Source organism: Populus euphratica, unplaced genomic scaffold (assembly GCF_000495115.2).
Source record: "Populus euphratica unplaced genomic scaffold, PopEup_1.0 scaffold198.1, whole genome shotgun sequence".
In the NCBI taxonomy this organism is placed as follows: domain Eukaryota; kingdom Viridiplantae; phylum Streptophyta; class Magnoliopsida; order Malpighiales; family Salicaceae; genus Populus; species Populus euphratica.
Window position 1 is genome coordinate 229222 of NW_011500080.1, and position 20962 is coordinate 250183.

Consider the following 20962-nt stretch of genomic DNA (forward strand, 5'->3'; position numbering starts at 1 on the left):
AAGGAGTGGGTCAAGACTTACAAATGGTATCAGAGCCAAGGACGTCTCGTTCTTGAGGTGGGGGATTGTAACATCCCACATCGAAATAAGAGTGTCCAGAGTCATGACATATTAAGGCAATTGGTACCTAACCTTGTAAGATGCGTTTTAGGGCATATGGACTGTCAGAAACAAAACCATGAGACGTGAAAGCCGAGTTGGGCTAAGTCATAACGAATAATATTCTACAAGGAGGAGTGGATTGGGCCTTACATAAGGTATCAAAGTCGAGGATGCCTCGTTAAGGTGAGGGGATTGTAACATCCCACATCAAAAGAATAGTATCTAGAGTCATGACATATTAAGGTCATTGATACCTAACCTTATAGGACGTGTTTTGGGGTCTATGGGCTGTTAAAAACAAAACCATGAGGCGTGGAAGCCGAGTTGGGCTGAGCCATGGTGGACAATATTCTGTAAGGGGGAATGGATCAGGCTTTACATATGGTGTCAGAGCCAAGGACTGCTCGTACTTAAGGTAGGGGGATTGTAACATCCCACTTTAAAAAAAGAGTATCCATAGTTAAGGCATGTTAAGGCAATTGGTACCTAACGTTGTAGGATGCGTTTTAGGGCTTGTAGGATGCTAGAAACAAAACCATGAGGTGCGAAATATTCTGCAAGGAGAAGTGGGTTGAGCCTTACATTTACAGACCTATCCATAAGAGTAATCATGGAGAATATACGTTTTACCATGAATAATCATGCATCTAGCTTATTAAGACGAGTTGTTCATATAGGTTTCTATCTTGTTAACTTATTAAACAAGATTTTTCATGCATGTAACTTATAAAATGAAGAATTCAATTAAGTATTATACTGATAACTTGTAAGATGAAGAATTCAGATGGGAAATTGTGCATGTTTGATCTTGTTTGGTATGCCATGTTTGTTTTAAAAAAGGAGTTAATATCTTAAAGGAAAAACGAGGAGGATTGATAGGTATTTTAGCAATATTAGGTTTAATATGACTATCTTATTTCTTTTTTTCTTTTCTCTTCTCTCCTTGATTAGGCCTTAATTAGACTATGGAAGGCCTTCTTTGAAAACTAATTTAGAGATTTAATGCAGAATCGGGGATCAAAACAAAAAGGAAAATCCAATATGTGTTAGCCAAACACAAACTCCATCTTTTAGCAATGAGTGAGGCTCACTTTAATATTTGATAGGGCTCTTTTTTTTTTCCTTTAACTTCATATAGCATAAATGATTCTTTTTATTCAACATATGTTGTAATCAGAGTTTTTTATGAAGATCTGACAACTTGTGTTATGTTATGTTTTTCATTTTTTATTTTCACAAGCTACTTCTATTACATAAGTACACACTCAAGAGATTTATCATGACTCTTTACTTTTCTACAGTCTTTATCTCTAACATTAGTTACTAAGGACACTTATGTTGGTTTTTATCATCTCCAACCTTAAAAACTTTTGTATCAGTAGTGGATTGTCCTATTTTTATTGCTCGAATTCTTAGCCATCAAATGAAAGCATTATCTTATAAAAATATCTTCAAAATCAATCAACTACTTTCTAATATGGTAGCTTCAACCAAGCATGCTTTGTTCACTATTATTACAGCTTTTATTGATGAACCAAATTATTTAACCACTACTTCTAAATATTTATAATGGTGTAATGTCATGGTTGATGAATTTTATACTCTTATACATAATAGGTCAAGGATTTTAGCTTCACATAAACCTTATAAGAACATTATTGATTCAGATGAATCTTCTATATTAAACTTTATATTGATAGTATTATTGAACACTATAAAGCTTGTCATGTTGCAAAAGGTTTCCATCAACAACAAGGTATTGATTATAATGACACCTTTAGTCTTGTAATTAAACCAATTAAAATCCATATCATCTTATCTCTTGCAGTGCAAACTTAATGTTATATATATTAATTTGATGTTAAAATTCATTTCTAGATGGTGTTCTTAATAAAGATGTTTACATGACCCAACCACCAGGTTTCTCTCATTCATAATTTCCTGGTCATAGATGTCATTTACATAAAGCACTGTATGACCTCAAATAAGCTCTACGAGTATGATTTTCTAAAAGCAGCTCTAAACTTCTTTCACTTAGTTTTGTTAGGTCAAAGGATGATACCTTACTCTTCATTCTCAGTACTACTTAAATATTTAAGTTTTTTGTGTTTAATTTATGTGGATGAAATTTTAGTCATTAGTCCAAATACTTAAGAAAATTCTTAATCTCATTGAATAGCTTCACATTGAATTTGTTCTCAAGTATCTTAGGTAGTTAAATTTTTTCTTGGGTATTTAAGTCTTTCCCACTTCTTATGGAATCATTATACTTCAACATTGTTACATCATTAACCTTCTCTACAAGACTAATATGCATGCCACCAAACCAATTTCATCTTTTATAGCCTACACCACCAAATTGTTACAATTTATAAGTGCTTTATTTTTTTATCTAACATTTTATTGTGACATGACTTGTTCTTTTTAGTACCTCTCATTTACATGATCGAACATCTTTTATATTATAGGTGAAGTTTGTCAATTCATGTATTCTTTAATCACTAATCATTGGAATACTATTAAACAAATACTATATTATCTAATGAACATCACCAATCATAGACTTTTTTTTTCTTACTTGTGGCAATAATTCTCAACTTTAACCCTTTTCTAATATGGATTGGGCTGGTTTTATTAATGATAAATCTTCTACTAATGATTATTGCATCTTTCTTAGATCCAATCATATTTCATGGAGCTCTTTCAAGTAGCCAATAGTATCAAGTAGAGATGTTAAAACTGAATATTGAGTTGTAGTTAACACTTTTGTCAAACTTTTCTAAATCCAATTATTTTTGTATGAAATTGGTCTCCTCCTCTCTTCATCACCTAATTTTTGGTTTGAAAAAATCATCATTACCTACCTCACTACTAACCTAGTGTTTTATGCTCATACAAAACACATCAAAATTGATTTTCACGTTATTAGTGATCTAGTTGCCTCTAATGCTATTCATGTTAAAGTCATTCCCTCGTGAGATTAACTTATCAATACATTTACCAAACCTCTTTCTAATTTGAAGTTCAGCTTTGTATGATCCTTTCTCAATGTTTTTTAGCCTTTATTGTGACTAAGAGGGGTATTAAAATAATATTCAATGAGATGCAATTTATTATTAACTTATAAACCAATCCTGTGAACAACACGACAACTGATATAGTTAGAGACCAAACACAAATCTGTACGAGATGATTTTGAAAAGTGATGATAATGTTTAGAACTTTGCTTTAAATTTTAAATGTATCTTACTTTATAGATCTAATAGATTGTATATGTAAATATAACAATACTTAATACATGATTGAAAGCATTGAAATTATTCTTAAACACTATCTTTTATTGTGCAAACCTAAGTTAACCTATCAAACTCATAATTTAGGTCATGAGCCTAATCAGTTTCGATAACTTGTCTTTTTAAAATTTATTTTTATTTAATTATAAAATAATAAAAAGAGGCATTCCCATACAAGACAACAAATAAAATTATGGAGGAGAGTTTTTTTTTGGTCAAAATTATCTTTTCTAATTTATGTAATTTTTTTGTTTTTACACCAAAAATATTTTTTCTATTAGTCGTATAGTTTATTGAATAAAAAAACAACAATAACAATAAAAATCATAAAAACTATAATGATTTTAGCTAAACTCTTAAAGTACTTTAAATAGGCCATTCCAATAATATGAAAAAAACTATAAATAGTAAATATAAAAGTTCATCAAATATTAAATTTGATCGTTAGTTATTTTCATATATATAATTTTAGCTATTATCTCATGCTACTTTTAATTTATTTTCTTAAAATAATTAAAATTTCTATTATTATTTTTATCAAAATTTGATAACATTGAGAAAGATTTTATTTAAAAAATGAATTCATACAATTTTCATTTATTTCTAATTTCTATTCATGCCACATATAATTAAAAAATACTTTAAAATAAAAATATATGTAAATAATATTATGCTAAAGTTAATGTTATCATTATAAAAGTTAATGAATTCAAATAAAACTTCTGTTCACTTCATGTAACCCACATGTTTATATAATATGAATAGATTTTATATGAAAAAAATAACTCATTTAGACAAAAGAATTTAGAAAATATTGCAAAACAATAGCAATCATGATTAACAGATTAATTAATTTGTAGATTTAGTTTGTCATCCAATGGTTTATTAATTTTTGTTTTCTCTCAAACTTTTACTAGAGTTTTAATCATAGATAATTGATACATATTTGAAATAAAAATTAAACTTGAAAATTATTAATTCACTATCATTGCACACATAAAATTTTTGTATAATTTACTATAGATAATTGCTAAATATTTATAATCAGAATTGAACTTGAAAATTATTAATTCACTATTATTGCATACATAAATTTTATGTATATAAAATAAAGTAAAAGTGATAAATAAAATTACAAGAATAAATTTGAATACAAAAGTTCTCCTTATATGCTTTTTAGGTGTATGAATATTCTAATTATTTGTCAAATCTGAATTTTGAATTCTTCTAGGGTTTATCTTTAATTTTGCTTTGTAGGAAAAAAATTTCATGCAAATTTAAATTTTTTAATCATACAAGATTAATGTTTGATTTGATTTAACAAGAAAAGAATTTTAATTTTTTCTTTTATTTGTGGACTTAACTATGTTTGAGAGGATGTTTTAAATGTTTTGCATGATTTTTATTTTTTCTTTTCTCTTCTTTTGTGGTAAAGCTTCTAATATTAATAGCTTGTTTAATTTATAATTATGTTATACATTTGAATGTCCTTTATTCGAAGGGCATTTCAAAACCAATATAAAAATGACTAAAAGCACCTTTTAAACCTTATTTAAAAGGGTATTAAAGCAAAACCATAAATTTAGTTGAATTGAACTCCTAATTTATCTTGAAATCACATCCAACATGTTAAGTAATAAATTATTTGGACTTTTAGTTGGCCTTGCAAAATCTTGATATCTATAAATGCTCTTTAAAACTAATTTAATTTCAATAATAGTTAAAGACTAGTTGGCTACTTTTCTTGAGAGTGTTTATTTGAAGATGCATTTGAATATGTGTTTAAAAGTATGTAATAAATCGTTATTGAATAAAGTTCCATAAGGCATGAGAAGAGTCAATGTCAATGATAATAAGAGTGGTGGATTCATGATGGGAAGAAATGAAGATGCCAAGGATGAGCTGATCAGTAGCAAACCATTAAAAATATGATTGATTATGAGAAGATTTAAAAGAGTTTTAAGAAGTTATAGAAAGTGTTTTGGGAGGTGGATGAATATAACTTTCAATATAATCTAGATAAGTAAAGACATAAATAAAATTTTTCTGATTATATTTAAAGAGTTAAATTTTAAAAAAATTAGTTGCGGGAAGATACAAGGAAGAGGGAGGGTTATCATTTAGAGCAAAAATTACATAATTGGATGAAGACATTACTAAAAGGTAGGATCAGTAGATTGCTTTGATACCATATATATATATATATATATGTATATATATATTTATTTATTTATTTATGAAAAGACAATGTTTAAAAATAATATCAATACTCTCAATCATGTATAAATTGTTGCTATATTTATATATACAATATGTTATATATGTAAACATTATCTTTAGTTTTCAAAATCATCTCCTATATATTTATCTCAATAATTTGTTGTTAGTATGAATATGAACAGAGATAGATTACAATTCATCGGATGCTGTTTTAATAAAGTTGTTATAAATTAATCTAAAATATTATTATTTTGATTTTTTAAAATCAAACTAGGTGTTGATCAAGACAGTTAAGCTACTTACATATACATTAACTAGCTTATGTCTAACTTTTGACCTACGAGGCCAAGACAGTTTTTGATCTCGTTTATCTAGATAATAATGCCCGCACTTGAAATTACGATTTTTAATACTTTTTCACTGCAACCATATTTTGACAAACGGGCCCTTGACAACAATGTCCAAAAGTTCCCGCTTTAGCTCGCTGAAACTAACCAGTCTCAAGTCTCAACTACACGAAAATAAAACAGAGAACGCAACTTTCTGACGTACGGATTTAGGCTGCCCTGCACGCGATCCTTCTCTCGTATCCCCTAAATCCTCGTCCTCGCATTGCGGTCCGACAACAACAATCGAATCATCACCAACAAAGCACAAAAACTGTCAAAGGTCTGCGTTTTTTATTTGTTTCAATTTCAGCTCAGCTGATAATAACTTCTCTATTACTTTCTCTCCACCAAAACCCAACTTTAAAAGATGGCTTCTTTTTTACTTTCTGGGTTTGCTTTGGTATCCCTTTTCAATTTGAATTCTTTGAGTTCCCTTGACTTGCATTTTTTTCTTGTTTTGTAGGTCAAAGTTCAGTCCTTGAGCCGTTGGATCAAGATGCATTATTTCTCACCACCAATATCTTAGCTTAGCTTCTTCTTTATTCAATTCAATGTGGACCTAATCATTTTGACTGTTTTCTCAAGTCTTAGTTTCGTAAAATGAATTATTGACTAGTCCTTGAGGACTTTTCAATCACATGGGCATTAAGAATTATCTATATTTTAATCCATTTTGATCGAATTTTTTTATATACCAATCTTTTTCTTGATTAATTTGCTTGGATTTTATATAAAACAATTTTATTTTTTATTCCTTTCTTTTTGGAGCATAGGACAGGGGGGAAAAACTACAAGTCTGACCAAAACAGTTGTTGGATACGTGTAGGTTAAGGAGCAGGTGACAAATTTCTTTTGTATTTTTGGGATTAATGGCAAGTTTAAAAGAGGACCCAATTCTTGGAATTGACGGTATAACTATAAAGGAGGAGTTTGGGATTGGCAAGCCTGTGATAGACAAGCTAAGGGACGACCGCCTAGCTCTTGAAACTGAAGGCACAGTAATAAAAGGGGAGTCTGTGATTGACAAGGTAAGAGAGGAGGGGAGCGGTGGTCAAGGTGAGAGAGACATGGTTCCTCCCACTAGCAATTCTATCCACAGGTCTGGTTCCAGACCACAGCTGGACCTTAGCAAGGCTGCAATTGAAGGGAATTTTGAGGAGAGGGATCCTACAATTCTGTTGCCTAATCAATCTGATGATATATCCCATTTGGCTCTTGATATTGGAGGTAGAAGTTATTCATTATTCGAATCTGGAATTCTCTCTCTTTCTCTCTCTTTTCGGTGGTTTAATTAGATTTCTGATTCTTATTCTTGCATGGAAGTTGTATTTTGTGTGAATTGTTATGAATTATCTCTCATTCAGTCATTGTGAATTGTCTTTCTGTCTGGCTCTTTGGGAGAATGGAGACGAAATAAAAGTCTGGATTTTGGCGGGCTCCATGTTCTCACTTGCTTGCATGTTTTTTCCTTTTTTCTGCCAATTCTGTTTAAGACCATGTTTTCTCAAACACTTCCGTTCATTCATTTCATTAACTGCACTGAAGAAGGATTTGCTTCCACACCTACATTTTGATGGTTTGCTTGCTAGAATTATAAATATATTTTCTAAAATTCAAACGGATATACATTATATTGCTTTTTAGTAGTGAGAGTTACAACAATTCTATCACTAACTGACCACTGCTTTTACCTTTTTCTGTTTTCCTTCAGTGGGAAATTCTTCATTACGTATTGTTCTAGATTTTCATGTTGACAAGCTGAACGTTGTTAGATTGATCACCAGTGGTATGCATGAAAGATCAGTTAATGGTGTTTGTCTGCAGGTTCTCTAATCAAGTTGGTGTATTTTTCAAGACACCAAGACCGGCCAACTAATGATAAGAGGAAGAAGACAGTGAAGGAGAGATTAGGAATTTCCAATGGTAATAGGAGAAGCTACCCCATTCTTGGAGGAAGACTTCATTTTGTTAAGTTTGAGACAAGCAAGATCAATGAGTGCTTGGACTTTATTTCTTCCAAGCAGCTTCATCGTGGTGGTATGCTTTCTATAACTTACTAATCATTCTTCAACGAACATCTTTTGTCATTGGAATCAGACCATGTCACTTTGATGTTCAACGTGCTTGTTTGACTAGTTGCTAGTTACTGATTTCATTTTCATTTCCTTTTTTTTTTTTTTATAACTCTGGTGATTTTCCTGCAAATAGGAATGGATTCACATAGCTGGCATTCTGATACCTCATCCAATGGCAATGCTGTAATTAAGGTAAACTTTTTTTTTTTATGTTTTCTCAGTTCTGCAGGGGTACTTATGCATTACTTTGGTTTATTTACGACCTTTACCAAAATTAAGAGGTAATATATGTGTAATGCGAACAGAATATGTTAGTATCTAAGAAAAAGGAATTTTAGAAATTATTGTTCATCTTTTCATCAAGATATAGTTTAACATAGTTTTAGCAATTCCTTGCATTGGCATCGAAATATGTTGGAGAATCTGTTACTGCTACACATGACACTGTTTTTCCTCTGGTTATGCAATCGGACTCTGCATAAAATCCACATTCTGTATACCATGTTTCCAATTTATGAGCAGCTTTTCAACCCTCAAATTTGATTGAGGTAGAAAAAAGTTGTGTTAAATCCAACATCCGTACTTATTCTTTAATAATGGTCAATTACAAGTTTCTTGCTTCTTAAGTCATGATTTTAATAGTACAGCTGGTCATCAATATAGAATATGAAGGAGAAAACTGTGCAATAAAGACTCAAATAATCTGGTTTACACTAGTCAAAGTCTATTTTTACTCATTTGTCCCTAACAGATTTTCATATTAACATGTTGATTTTCTGAGAAGGCCACAGGCGGCGGGGCATACAAGTATGCAGACCTCTTCAAGGAAAGGCTTGGGGTTAGTCTTGACAAAGAAGATGAAATGGATTGTCTTGTGGCAGGAGCGAACTTTTTGCTTAAGGTGGAACCTTGAATTACTCTTACCTCTTTCTTTCCAATTCTTATTTATTACTTTAATTGACTGTTGTTTTTGAAAACAGGGTTATTGTTTGATAAGTAATTTGTGTCTGTGCATCTTTTTAAACATAAAAACATTTGAACTGATGTTTTTCCTTTTCTTTTATGGTGAGTAGTAGAGTATGTTTCGTATTGGAAAAATGCCATCACCATTGAGTTTAAGTCATGCTCTTAACTATTATTGGGTAATAGACTTATCCTATATCTGTATTTGATTACTGAAATAATCAGATTATGATGACACTGCCTTCTTGTTACAATAGGAATGATGGGACTGCTCTTAGTTTTCTGGCCAATATTATCATCAAATTTGTCACTGCTATCTCATTATTTTTCACTTGCTAGCTTAAGCATGTTTGACATCCATTTGTATGATCCATAATTTATTTTAGACTTGCTATTTTCAAATCTATATTTTGAGTAGGCTATTCGCCATGAAGCTTTCACACACATGGAGGGCCAGAAAGAGTTTGTGCAGATTGATCAGAATGATCTGTTCCCTTATCTTCTCGTTAACATTGGATCTGGTGTTAGTATGATCAAGGTAAACTAATCTTTCTTCTCAGTTTATTATTTTCACTTTGAGTACTCACAAAGGATAAAATATGCCTTCAATTTTTATAAGGTTGATGGGGATGGGAAGTTTGAACGAGTCAGTGGGACAAATGTTGGTGGGGGTACTTACTGGGGCTTGGGGAGGCTGTTAAACCAGTGCAAGAGGTCATTATGATATCTAATCTTCCTATATTTTCACTATTCATAAATATTGTTAAGGTCTCATTTTATTGATTTCCTTTGCAGTTTTGATGAGTTGCTAGAGCTGAGTCAAAAGGGTGATAATAGAACAATTGACATGCTGGTTGGTGATATTTATGGTGGTATGGATTATAACAAGGTATACTCTTATTTTGTTCATTCCTTTCAGTTTAGCAATAGGTAACACTTGAAACTAAAGGCACAAATTACAAAGTGTCATCAAGATTCATATTTGGAAATATAGTCAGTTTTTTTTTTTTTAAATTAAAAAATAAAAAATTTCAATATGTTATGGTGATCATGTTTCCTCTTATCATATCTTTATAGATTGGTCTGTCAGCATCAACCATCGCTTCTAGTTTTGGCAAGACCATCTCTGAAAAGAAGGAACTTACAGGCTACAGACCTGAAGATATTTCCCTGTCCCTCTTGCGAATGATTTCATATAATATTGGGCAGGTGAGTGGCATAAATGATTCTGTATAAAGAATGCCATAAGAGTGATGATGAAGCCATGTATGCTATAGATTGATATTTACCTTTTATTTTAACTTTAGTATCTTATTACCTTATCCTCTAGATTATTATTGTTTTTTACTTCACCATATTATATGCAATACTACAACCTGTTTTAAATTTTGAGAAGAGTTACACGTATGAAGTGCTTAACACATAGGGATTTTTTTTTTTTCAATTTCAAGTGAAGGAAAGGACCCAATTGGTGAATAAAAACCAGCAGGCTCTTGGGGAAAAAATGTGTTTTCCCCTCTAATTGTAGAACGTGGCTGTGGTCAAATCTTGGCATAGATGATAATTGTTTAAAGATTGAATTATCTTTCAACCAAAACTTTTGCTACGAGTATAATTATTATTGGAACTGTCTTCTAATATGAAAATTGGAGCATTTACCAATGCCTAGCCATCTTCTAGTGGAAATTAAAATCTACGGATTGAGGTGGTTTTACTTACAAGACCCTGCTAGTTATGAATTCAATGGACTTGCTTTTAGATATCAGGTATTATGTCATATTTGTTGGTGTGGTGAAGTGCTATCTGCAATTTGATTTCTGAGATGATTTTCTGGTATTATCATGTTGGACAACTGACTGACTAATTAACATGAATGCGGTGGCTGTCTTTTCTTGTATGCAGATTTCATACCTGAATGCACTTCGATTTGGGCTTAAGAGAATCTTCTTTGGAGGGTTTTTCATTAGGGGTCATGCATATACAATGGATACAATTTCCTTTGCTGTTCATTTCTGGTGAGGATTATTTTCTTCTTTTTTTTTTGTGTCCAGTTTTAAACTTTTGTCTTATCCAAGTAAGGTTGATAATAGATATATTGTTTACATGAACACTACTGCTTCTTGGCTATTTTTTGTTTTCATGATCTACCTCTCTCTATAGTCACCATTTAAGGAAAAAAGATTTTTTGGTTTTCACATTGGTTGTCTAGGTCAAAAGGAGAGGCACAAGCAATGTTTTTGAGGCATGAAGGATTTCTGGGAGCTTTAGGTGCATTTATGAGCTATGAAAAGCATGGTCTTGATGACTTGATGGTCCATCAGTTAGTTGAAAGGTTCCCTATGGGTGCACCATATATTGGAGGAAAGATTCATGGGCCAGCACTTGGGGATTTGAATGAGAAGGCAAGTGCAGTTTGGTTTTGAAACATTTGACCTAGACTGCCAACAATCTTGAAATAATTGGGCTGGGTCATGGTTTTTTTCTAAGTTCAAAATGTGGGGAAGTCTTGCAGTACCATAATGGTAGCTGGTGGCTCTGAACTATTTTTCTAAAGCTGGTATTTAGATATTAACATTTCACAATTTGGTCCTACAGCACCAAAATTACATTTGATAACTCAGGAGAACCCCACTATCTGTGAAATCTTTTGTTGCTCTAGGGATGCCACACATAATAGTTGCCAAAAGCAACTCCATTATGTTGATTCCTTGCAAACCTTTTTTTCCCCACTATACTAGACACAGATGAGATATCATGTAGGAATAGATTCTTGAAGCAGCTATTTAGGACTTTATCCTGTGAAAAGGAAAAGGAAAAGGAAGAGGAAAAGGAAGAGGAAGAGGGTAAGTAAAGAAAAAGAATCTATAATGGATCAACATGATAGCCATGAGAGGTAAAAAGGTTGTAATCTATATATTCTTCTCAATAACCTTTCAAATTAAATAATGTGATCAAATAATTGGCAACAAGAAAGAATGTCTGACCTAATTATCTTCATGGAAAACTATTTTATATTTTCAACTTTATTATGCAAATCACTCCTGTACATAGACTATCTTAATATAGACAATTCATAGAGATGCAGATGTCTATTTTTGAGGTTATGGTTGAGCCATCATGAGCTTTCTTCCTCCTATATGTGAGTGACACTAGCTACTTCTCATCAGTGAGTATAGTCTGGATATGTGAACTTCCTGGCTGAAAATCTTATTTATCAATTTCATAATGTCTTCTATCTAGAAAGAAAAACCTTTGATGGTGGCTCAGATGATAGAAGAAGTTTGCTTAAGCCTTTCTGGTTTAAGCACCAGATTCCCATGTTCTTGCAGGAGCGTGCACACACACATCCTGTTTGAATTGGACCATATACATTATTTATTGTTGATTCGAATGCAGATTTCATGGATGGAAAAGTTTGTGCAGAAGGGAACTGAGATTACTGCTCCTGTACCAATGGCTTCATCTGGAACCACTGGGCTTGGTGGCTTTGAAGTTCCTTCATCCAAAGGTGGTACCCTGCGTTCTGATGCCAGTGCATTAAATGTTGGTGTTCTGCATCTTGTACCCACACTGGAGGTGTTTCCACAATTGGCAGACCCAAAAATGTATGCAAAATTGTGCACTGGTATTGCTGAACACTCCATTAGATAATCTCTCTAAGCATAAATGCTTTCACTGTTCTGAGTGGTTTGATTCAATTATTAAATTAGTATCCTAGACGAATAAAATCTTATTCTATTGTGGCATTAACTTGTCCCATGAACATAATGTTGCCAACATATTGAGGAGCAAAAATATTGTATAGAGAAGTTGGTTTTTTTTTTTTCCCTCTCTCTCCATTCTTAAAGAATTCAATTAATATAACAAGTGTATAGCTTGAATTTGCAAAAGAAAAAAAAAATATTGCTTTTTTCCAGTTATGCCATAAATATGTGATTCATCAGTAAACCCTCCATCTAACTTTGTGAAGCAAACTGATTTCATTCCAACAGGTATGAGCCCAACACTATCGACCTCGCAGATCACAGTGAATTAGAGTGAGTAAATTCTGGGAATATGCTACATATTTTGATAATCCCTGATTGGAACTGTTTCAATACAGTTTATCCTCTGCATTCACGTATGCATGATATGAAGGTTTCCCAGCTGATTTTGTATGTCAATGTAGGTACTGGTTTACTGTGCTGTCTGACCATTTGCCAGATCTTGTTGATAAGGTAGCCATCAATTTTGTCATAAATCTCTCTCACTTACTCTTGCACACACACATAACCCCCACGCTTGCACTTGTGTGCGCAGAGAGTCACCATGCATCAACTTGTGCACGCAGAGTCAACATGCATCAGCCTGTGAAATTTTTGAACTCTGGTATTAAACATAAAATTAAGAATATTTACCCCCATTAAATGTAATTAGCGCTGTTCTTGAAATTGAAGAATCTCGTGTACAGAAGATGCAAATTTTGATTGTCAAGGAGGTAATAATTTAGTCTCTTGGTTGATTGAAAAGCTAATCCTGCTTGAGGTCATGGGTTGGAAATATGTGGACACCCCTATCCCACAATACTTTTGGGTTACAAGCCCAGGACTGTTACCATCTTGACACACAATGCCAGTTAATTTCTTTTTTGAATAATTAGAAAAATAAGAAGTTTGATTGTCCATAATGTCATTATAAATTATTAAGAGCATAATGTGAAATTTTGTAGGCAGTGGCTAGTGAAGGTGGGACGGATGATTCTAAAAGAAGAGGTGATGCTTTTGCTCGTGCATTTTCTGCTCACTTGGCAAGGTAATTAGAATAGTGGTAAACATTCTATTACGTTATTTTTATGAATTACTGAAGAGTTTCTTTATTCTAAAGTTGGAACTTCAAGTATGTTGTTTACATTACTTGTATATTGTAATGCTTTTTAATATGGGACTGAAGTGCTGGTCCCCTCTTTGCATCTTCTACGGTTTTGTTAATATTGATGATCTACTGATGAATAATCCATTCCCTCAATTTTCTGGTCACTCTTTTTTTGGTTCTTGCTGGATGCAAAATCATTTTGTTTCAAATCATCACTGCAAAATAAGAATTTTGCAGTGTCATTCTTTTTCATTGTTTTTTTTTGCTGCTCAGTTGGATATCTTTCTTGACATTATCTTCATGTTATGAAGGCCATTTTTCTTCATTTACCAATTTCCAACACTATATAGGTTGATGGAGGAGCCTGCAGCATATGGGAAGTTAGGATTGGCCAATCTCTTGGAACTAAGGGAAGAGTGCTTGAGAGAATTCCAATTTGTGGACGCATATAGAAGCATAAAACATAGGTAACCACATTCTTTCTTAAACAGCCTCTGGAAATTATTTGAACTTAGTTTCTCTATCAATTCCTTTTCAATGTTTTTTATGATTTACACTTATTAATCTGATCAGAGTATGTATAAAAAGAGGCATATCCATGCCAGAGTGGAAAATGTTAAGATGCCTATTATTGTTATCATTTAAACTGAACAATGATTTTCTGTAATTGAAAAAAATATATATATATTCCTAGGGCTTCTGAGAGTACCCTGCCTGGTACTTGTACTATCCAACTTGTTAATGGTAATTTTTTTATGCAATTTACTTAACATCTGAAAGCTATAGTGTGTTGCACACACTTTTTTTCTTCCTGTTCATTTATTGATTCTTGGTTCTAAATGCAAACAGAGAAAATGAGGCATCACTCGCTGTGTTACCTGACCTTTTGGTGGAGCTTGATAGCATGACCGAGGTATGTCTAATTATGATCCTAACCTTCTTTCCTTTCCCCTTTCTTCTTTTCCCAATTGGAACCAAGAGTTAATTTGACAGTTATGTCAGAAATTTTGTGCTGTCATTCTAGCATGATAATTCACCTAGTAACTGTTTCTATCACCTAAAATCCTCTTTATCTTGCAGGAGACAAGATTGCTTACATTAATTGAAGGTGTTCTAGCTGCAAACATATTTGACTGGGGATCTCGTGCTTGTGTGGAACTCTATCACAAGGGAACAATCATAGAAATCTATAGAATGAGTCGCAATAAAATGCAAAGACCTTGGAGGGTAAATGGAGAAATAAATATATATTTTTTCATGGGAATACATGATTTGCATTGCATGTTGAATCAACTATTTGCTCGTATTGGTATCCAGGTGGATGACTTCGATGCATTCAAAGAAAGAATGTTGGGGTCTGGAGATAAGAAGCCTTGCCCTCATAAGCGAGCTTTGCTTTTTGTGGACAACTCAGGTGCTGATGTTATTTTAGGGATGCTTCCCCTAGCACGGGAGCTCCTCCGTCATGGAACTGAGGTAAGTCTGCCTGTCCATGATGCTAGTGAAAGAAGACTTTTCAATAATTTGTGCACTACCAACCATTTTGTTTATGCAGGTTGTTTTGGTTGCAAACTCCCTTCCAGCGCTAAATGATGTAACAGCTATGGAGCTTCCTGACATTGTTGCTGAGGCTGCAAAGGTTTGGCCACATGCTTGATGCTTTGCAAACTTCTTATCTCTCTCTTTTTAAATTATTTGTCCAAGTGTCTTTGTTTTTCTTGTTTTTCTCTTCTTCATGTTCACATGAATTGTGTGGTCGCGTGTCTTTTTTTTTTTTTTCAAACTGATAAATGTCTAGGCATTTGTTAACTTTCCTTCTGCACATGGATTCATAAGAATTCACCGTAACAAAGTGGAAAATTTTTAATTTATGTCAATGCTCCTACGTTATGCAGTCTGGTAAATAAAAACAAATATTTTAAGTCAACTAAAGAGCAGCACAGTTACGGCCATGGTTCAAGAAATTGATTGGAGGAATTTTCAGGAGGTTAATTCAGGAACCAGAAAAGATGTAATTCATAGTCTATGTTAGTGTTGGAGTTGCAGAACTCATTGTTGTTGGGTAGCATTTACTTGATCAATGCCATGAATTATGCCAGTAAACCAAAGTGAGGAAACTGATTTTCCTATTCCACAGCATTGTGACATTCTTCGCAGAGCTGCTGAAGCAGGTGGCCTACTTGTTGATGCAATGATAAACACTTCAGATGGTTCTAAAGAGAATTCATCCTCGGTCCCCTTGATGGTTGTTGAGAATGGGTGTGGGAGTCCATGCATTGATTTGAGGCAGGTCAGCTCTGAGCTTGCTGCCGCTGCAAAGGATGCTGATTTGGTATGACTCTGGATCCTATTATCAAAATCTTTATCAGTGCTTAACTTTGTTAAAATCCCCATGTTCAAGTATATCGGTTTGCCTTAACTTCTTTTTTTCCTCTCCTTATTTTGAGAAAAAACTGCTCCAGCCATAAAATATAGGAAAAATGAGTGCAACTGTAATCACATGTTGGAGTTGATGCTGTGCAGATTGTATTGGAAGGGATGGGTAGAGCTCTTCATACGAATTTCAATGCCCGTTTTAAATGCGACACTTTGAAGGTAACACTTTATGGAGAGTTAAAATGGTGCTTTTCTTTTACCATTGAAGTGCTTCATGCGTGGCCTTGTGGTAGTTTATCTTCTGACATTCTAAAATGTTTGAGGAAATGGCATTCAAGACGCCAACTCTGGCATCTATTGAATTCATGTCATCTATATTTTCACTTTCGAGTATTTCTATTGGCAACATCTGATATGTGGACGTATCTCATTAATGCAGCTTGCAATGGTGAAGAATCAGAGGCTGGCAGAAAAATTGATCAAAGGAAATATATATGACTGTGTCTGCAGATATGAACCAGCCAGTTGAAATCTTCTCAAGCTCATATGTCATCTTTTGAAACCAGGGGGTGTAACCCCATTGGAGAGGTTGGGGAGAAGAAAAAGGAAATAAACAAAAGGGCAAAGAACACTTCAGTTCTATTGTCTCCGCTTTCTCCTGTCTATCTTGCACTGATCATTCGAGTGTCAATGTTATGTGGTAGATAATCATTCGGTGTTGATGTTAATCTCTCGGTGTTGATGTTGCCTTTATTCTAAGCTAGGAAATGCATGTAACTCCATCTCTACAGCGTTGCAAGAGGAACTTCGATCATATTCCTAGGCTCGAACTGAAAATCTATTCCCTCCCTGTGGTTTTCCAATGGCAAGTGCCGCTAAACTAACAGTTATTTGCTCAAAGGATGTCCAGTGAGGCCTTGAGAAACAATTCTTCAAGAGTGTTAACCAAGCCAGATTACTTGTCTTCCACTTCAGTTCCCGTTCAGTCGTATTTACAATCCCTAAAGCCTCGAGTAAAGCAGTTCACTTCCTGCGAGAGGCCAAGGCAATGCAAAGGTCTACAAAGCCAGTCGTTTCTTTTAACAAGTTGGCACCTCAGTTGTCATTGATAGATAATCTATGCACTGCCAAGCTCGACCAGATACCTTTGTTTAAACTTTTCTTGGATGAAAAAAATACGTTCCTGGAGTTGATAAGGTTCTGATGTGGAGGGACTGCTTGCCCTGTTCATCCGATTCACCATCCTCTCCTCATAACAAAAACAAAAAAACAAAATGTCGTGATTCGATTAGTCAATTCAGTTAACAAAGAAAGTGCCACCATCCAAGTCATGATTTCTAGTTATATCAGCACAATTCTTGAAGTTTCTGGGAGGATTTTTATTTTAATGCATGATGGCAGCTAGACAAAGTGGCAAAAAAAAGTAAAAAATTCTTTGAAAGAGTATTCACGTACCACATATCCTTTTTGTTATACTTGTAACACAAAAAACAGGTGAATTTTTGTTCTTCTGAAGTTCTTAATGCCCTATCATTTCTTCAAATTCCATTTTATTGAATGCAAACCCTTATGTGCTAACGTACTAATTAATGAATGTTACTCATTTCCATCGTTGTTTTTAATTACCTAAACAAAGGAAAAAACCTGGTTAGATGAGATGTAATGGAATATGGTCTGTTGGGTTGATTCTTGTTTTTGGGTACGAGTGCTAGAGAAAAATATTTTGAGTTAAGAGTTTAAAAAGTAAGTATTTAGTTAAAATGAATTTTTACATATAAAATAAATAAAAAAAATAGATCTTCATGAATGCTTTAATTTAAGATTTAGTTTTCATTTGGGTGAATAGTAGCTATTAAATTTTCTCCCAACCACAAAACAACAATATTTAATTACATAATAAAACTTGTAATTTAAAATGTTAACCTCATCAATAACTAAGCTCTAAACTCAATTATCTTGAAACAGTTCTCTATGAGATCTGACCTGTAGGTCTGTTTTTATAGGTTTAGTTTTTGTGTTTGTGATATGAAAAATATAGTTAGGTATGTAGTAATATATAAAATCATATTTCATACTATGGAGCTTGTAAAAAAATTAAGTTTGAAATACAGTTTTTGCATGTTTTTAAATTGAATTTCATAAAACTTTGTTTGTTTTTACGTTTCAAAAGCTTTTTTTTTAATTTAAATTTTTTTATTTATTTTCTTTACTTTAAATTATTTTTTTTGTATTTTTAAATTATTTTAATATGCTGATATCAAAAATAATTTTGGTAAAATAAAAAAATTATTTTAATTCATTTCTAAGTAAAAAATACTTTTAAAAAGTAATCACAACCAAACATTTTATACATGTTTTTTACTATACATAAATCTCAATCATAATTTTTAACAAATACATATCTAAATTTAACTAACCACACTTTTTTTAAATTTATTTTTTTTAATCTATAACCATAAAAGTTAGCTAAAAAACAAAGACTCTCAATTTAAAAACAAAAAAAAATCATTATAACCATTGTAATTTCTCAGATAAAAATACTCTCTTCTCCTTAGATGTGCTTGTTTTGTTAAAAGCTAATCCTGTTTTTTTCATCTAAACTCTAGTAATAATCTAAAGACAAACTCATCTTTTTGAACTGGAATTTAATTTACAGATCTTGGCAAGTATAATAGATGATATTATTTGGAACATGGGTTTTGTTTATTTATGATATTTACTTTTTTGTGATAATTAAAATCATTATCATCTTCTTTTATCTCTTGAAAATAATAATTTTTATCCCTTATCTGTTCATATTCAATACAAAGATTTGTTATGTATTTTGGTTTTTCTAACATTTTTACTTATAAGGTTTTGTGTTTTATTGTGTTTTATCCTAAAATTACTAGGTTTGTTTATGGAAAAAGCCTATTTGATGTAGAATTATTTATGAGCATTAATGGCATACATGTGCTTGCAATAGTTTCTCTATAAAATCAAATCTTATTTATTAATAGAAAAAATGTATTGACTCAAAATGTATTAGTTAAATATAACTTTAACATATAATTTATATTTGTTTAGAAAAGATGGGAAGACAATGCATATAACACATGTATTATTTTGAATGCAATTGACAATCCTAATATAAAATTTCCAAAACCACCTTAGGGTAATTATGTTAAAAAAAATTCATGTTATTTTAATTTTAATTTTTGATATAAGCTTCCTTTTTTGAAATAACATACAAATTCATTACTTTTTATTATAGAAAAATATTATTTGGTATATACTGGATATCCAAACGAGTAAATTTTTAGGTCCATATAAAAATAAAAAATATTAACTGCAAGATTTCTAGCGACTTGAACAACCTAAAAGTCATAAAAAGATCTTCAATTGTGTACACTCTTCAATACAAAGTGTTATAAAACATACTTTTAAAATGTGGGAAAAAGATAGAAAATCTTGCAAAACATTTTTGTTTATGTTTACAAAATACAAGTTTAAATTTTAATAGCATCAATGACACTACATAATTATATTAGAGGAAAATCATAGGAAGATAAAGTATTTACAAAATTTGATTGTTGTTCTTTTTTTTTTTTCAGATAACATTTAACCAATTTCATGACACATTCAAATAGCCGTGTATATCATAAGTCATTGCAGATGGACATGTCATGATAAGATTATAGCTAATTTAATGAGACAATAAGATTAGAATCTTGATGTTGTTTTGCTATATTTTTTTATGTATTAATCACATGCTTTTTATTTAATTTGAAGATATGGATTAACTACTTATTTTTTTGGCTTGGTTGAGATTGTAATAGTGGTTCAAAGTGTTTTTTACTTAGAAATGTATCAAAATAATATTTTTTTTATTTTTTTAAAAAATTATTTTTAAGATCAACATATTAAAACAATCTGAAAACATAAAAAAAAATTAGCCAAAAAAATTAAAATTTGAGGGAATGCACCTTTATTAATTTCAGTTTTTATAACAACCTCAACAACAATTTTAACCAAACATATATGAAAAACATATTATCAACAACGAAAACTGCTTTTTATTAAAACTATTTTTTTAAACTGCAATCATAAAAGCTACTATAATACTAAACGAACCCTTAAGAGCCATTTGTTTTTGTGGCCTAGCCACACTTCTTAAAAATTATTTTTTTCTTCAAATTATTGTTTTGTGTTTTTTTTAAATATTTTGATGTAATGATATAAAAAAATGACTTTCAAGAAATAAAAAAAAAATTTATTTTGATGTATTTTTAAATAAAAAAATATTTTGAAAAACAATCGCTATCACAATGTCAAACACTATTTTAGTGTATTTAATATTATGATAGTTTTTATAGTTGTGGTTTAAGAAAAATATTATAATGTATAGTTTTTAAAAATATATTTTTGTTTAAAATTTCGGTGAGATGAAGATTTACATGTAAAATAATGAAAAGTAAGTCTCATGAGTAAAAAGCAGGTTGTACTAATTTCTACCTAACTAAGGTTTAAAACACCATATGTACATTATTCAGTGCAAAAAAAAAAATAGCTTAAAAAAATAGTTAGCAAAAGACATAAACTACAACAATACCATCAATTCTAGAGGTGATCATTTTCGATTTGATTCGATTTTTATAAAAAAAAAATAACTAAACTGAAATTTTTTTTTTGAAAAAAAACCCGAAACCGAACC

At 31.7% G+C, this 20962-nt stretch overlaps 1 protein-coding gene across 2 annotated transcripts; it reads left to right on the forward strand.

The window, feature by feature from the left end:
• The first annotated feature begins 6058 nt into the window (after window positions 1–6058).
• LOC105108777 (pantothenate kinase 2-like) lies at window positions 6059–17015 on the forward strand. Of its 2 annotated transcripts, none has more exons than XM_011003227.1 (23): window positions 6059–6284; window positions 6468–7231; window positions 7829–8041; window positions 8213–8271; window positions 8864–8980; window positions 9461–9580; window positions 9662–9756; window positions 9838–9931; window positions 10120–10251; window positions 10945–11057; window positions 11252–11444; window positions 12439–12647; window positions 13035–13079; window positions 13211–13259; window positions 13751–13833; window positions 14244–14360; window positions 14743–14806; window positions 14974–15120; window positions 15211–15369; window positions 15449–15532; window positions 16031–16225; window positions 16417–16488; window positions 16709–17015. In XM_011003227.1, the coding sequence occupies exons 2-23, from the start codon at window positions 6874–6876 to the stop codon at window positions 16796–16798; spliced, it is 2808 nt and encodes a 935-aa protein (XP_011001529.1). In that variant the 5' UTR covers window positions 6059–6284; window positions 6468–6873; the 3' UTR covers window positions 16799–17015. The 2 variants fall into 2 exon arrangements, with proteins under 2 accessions (XP_011001529.1, XP_011001530.1); XM_011003228.1 differs by having other exon boundaries at window positions 6831–7231.
• Window positions 17016–20962: the final 3947 nt, after the last annotated feature.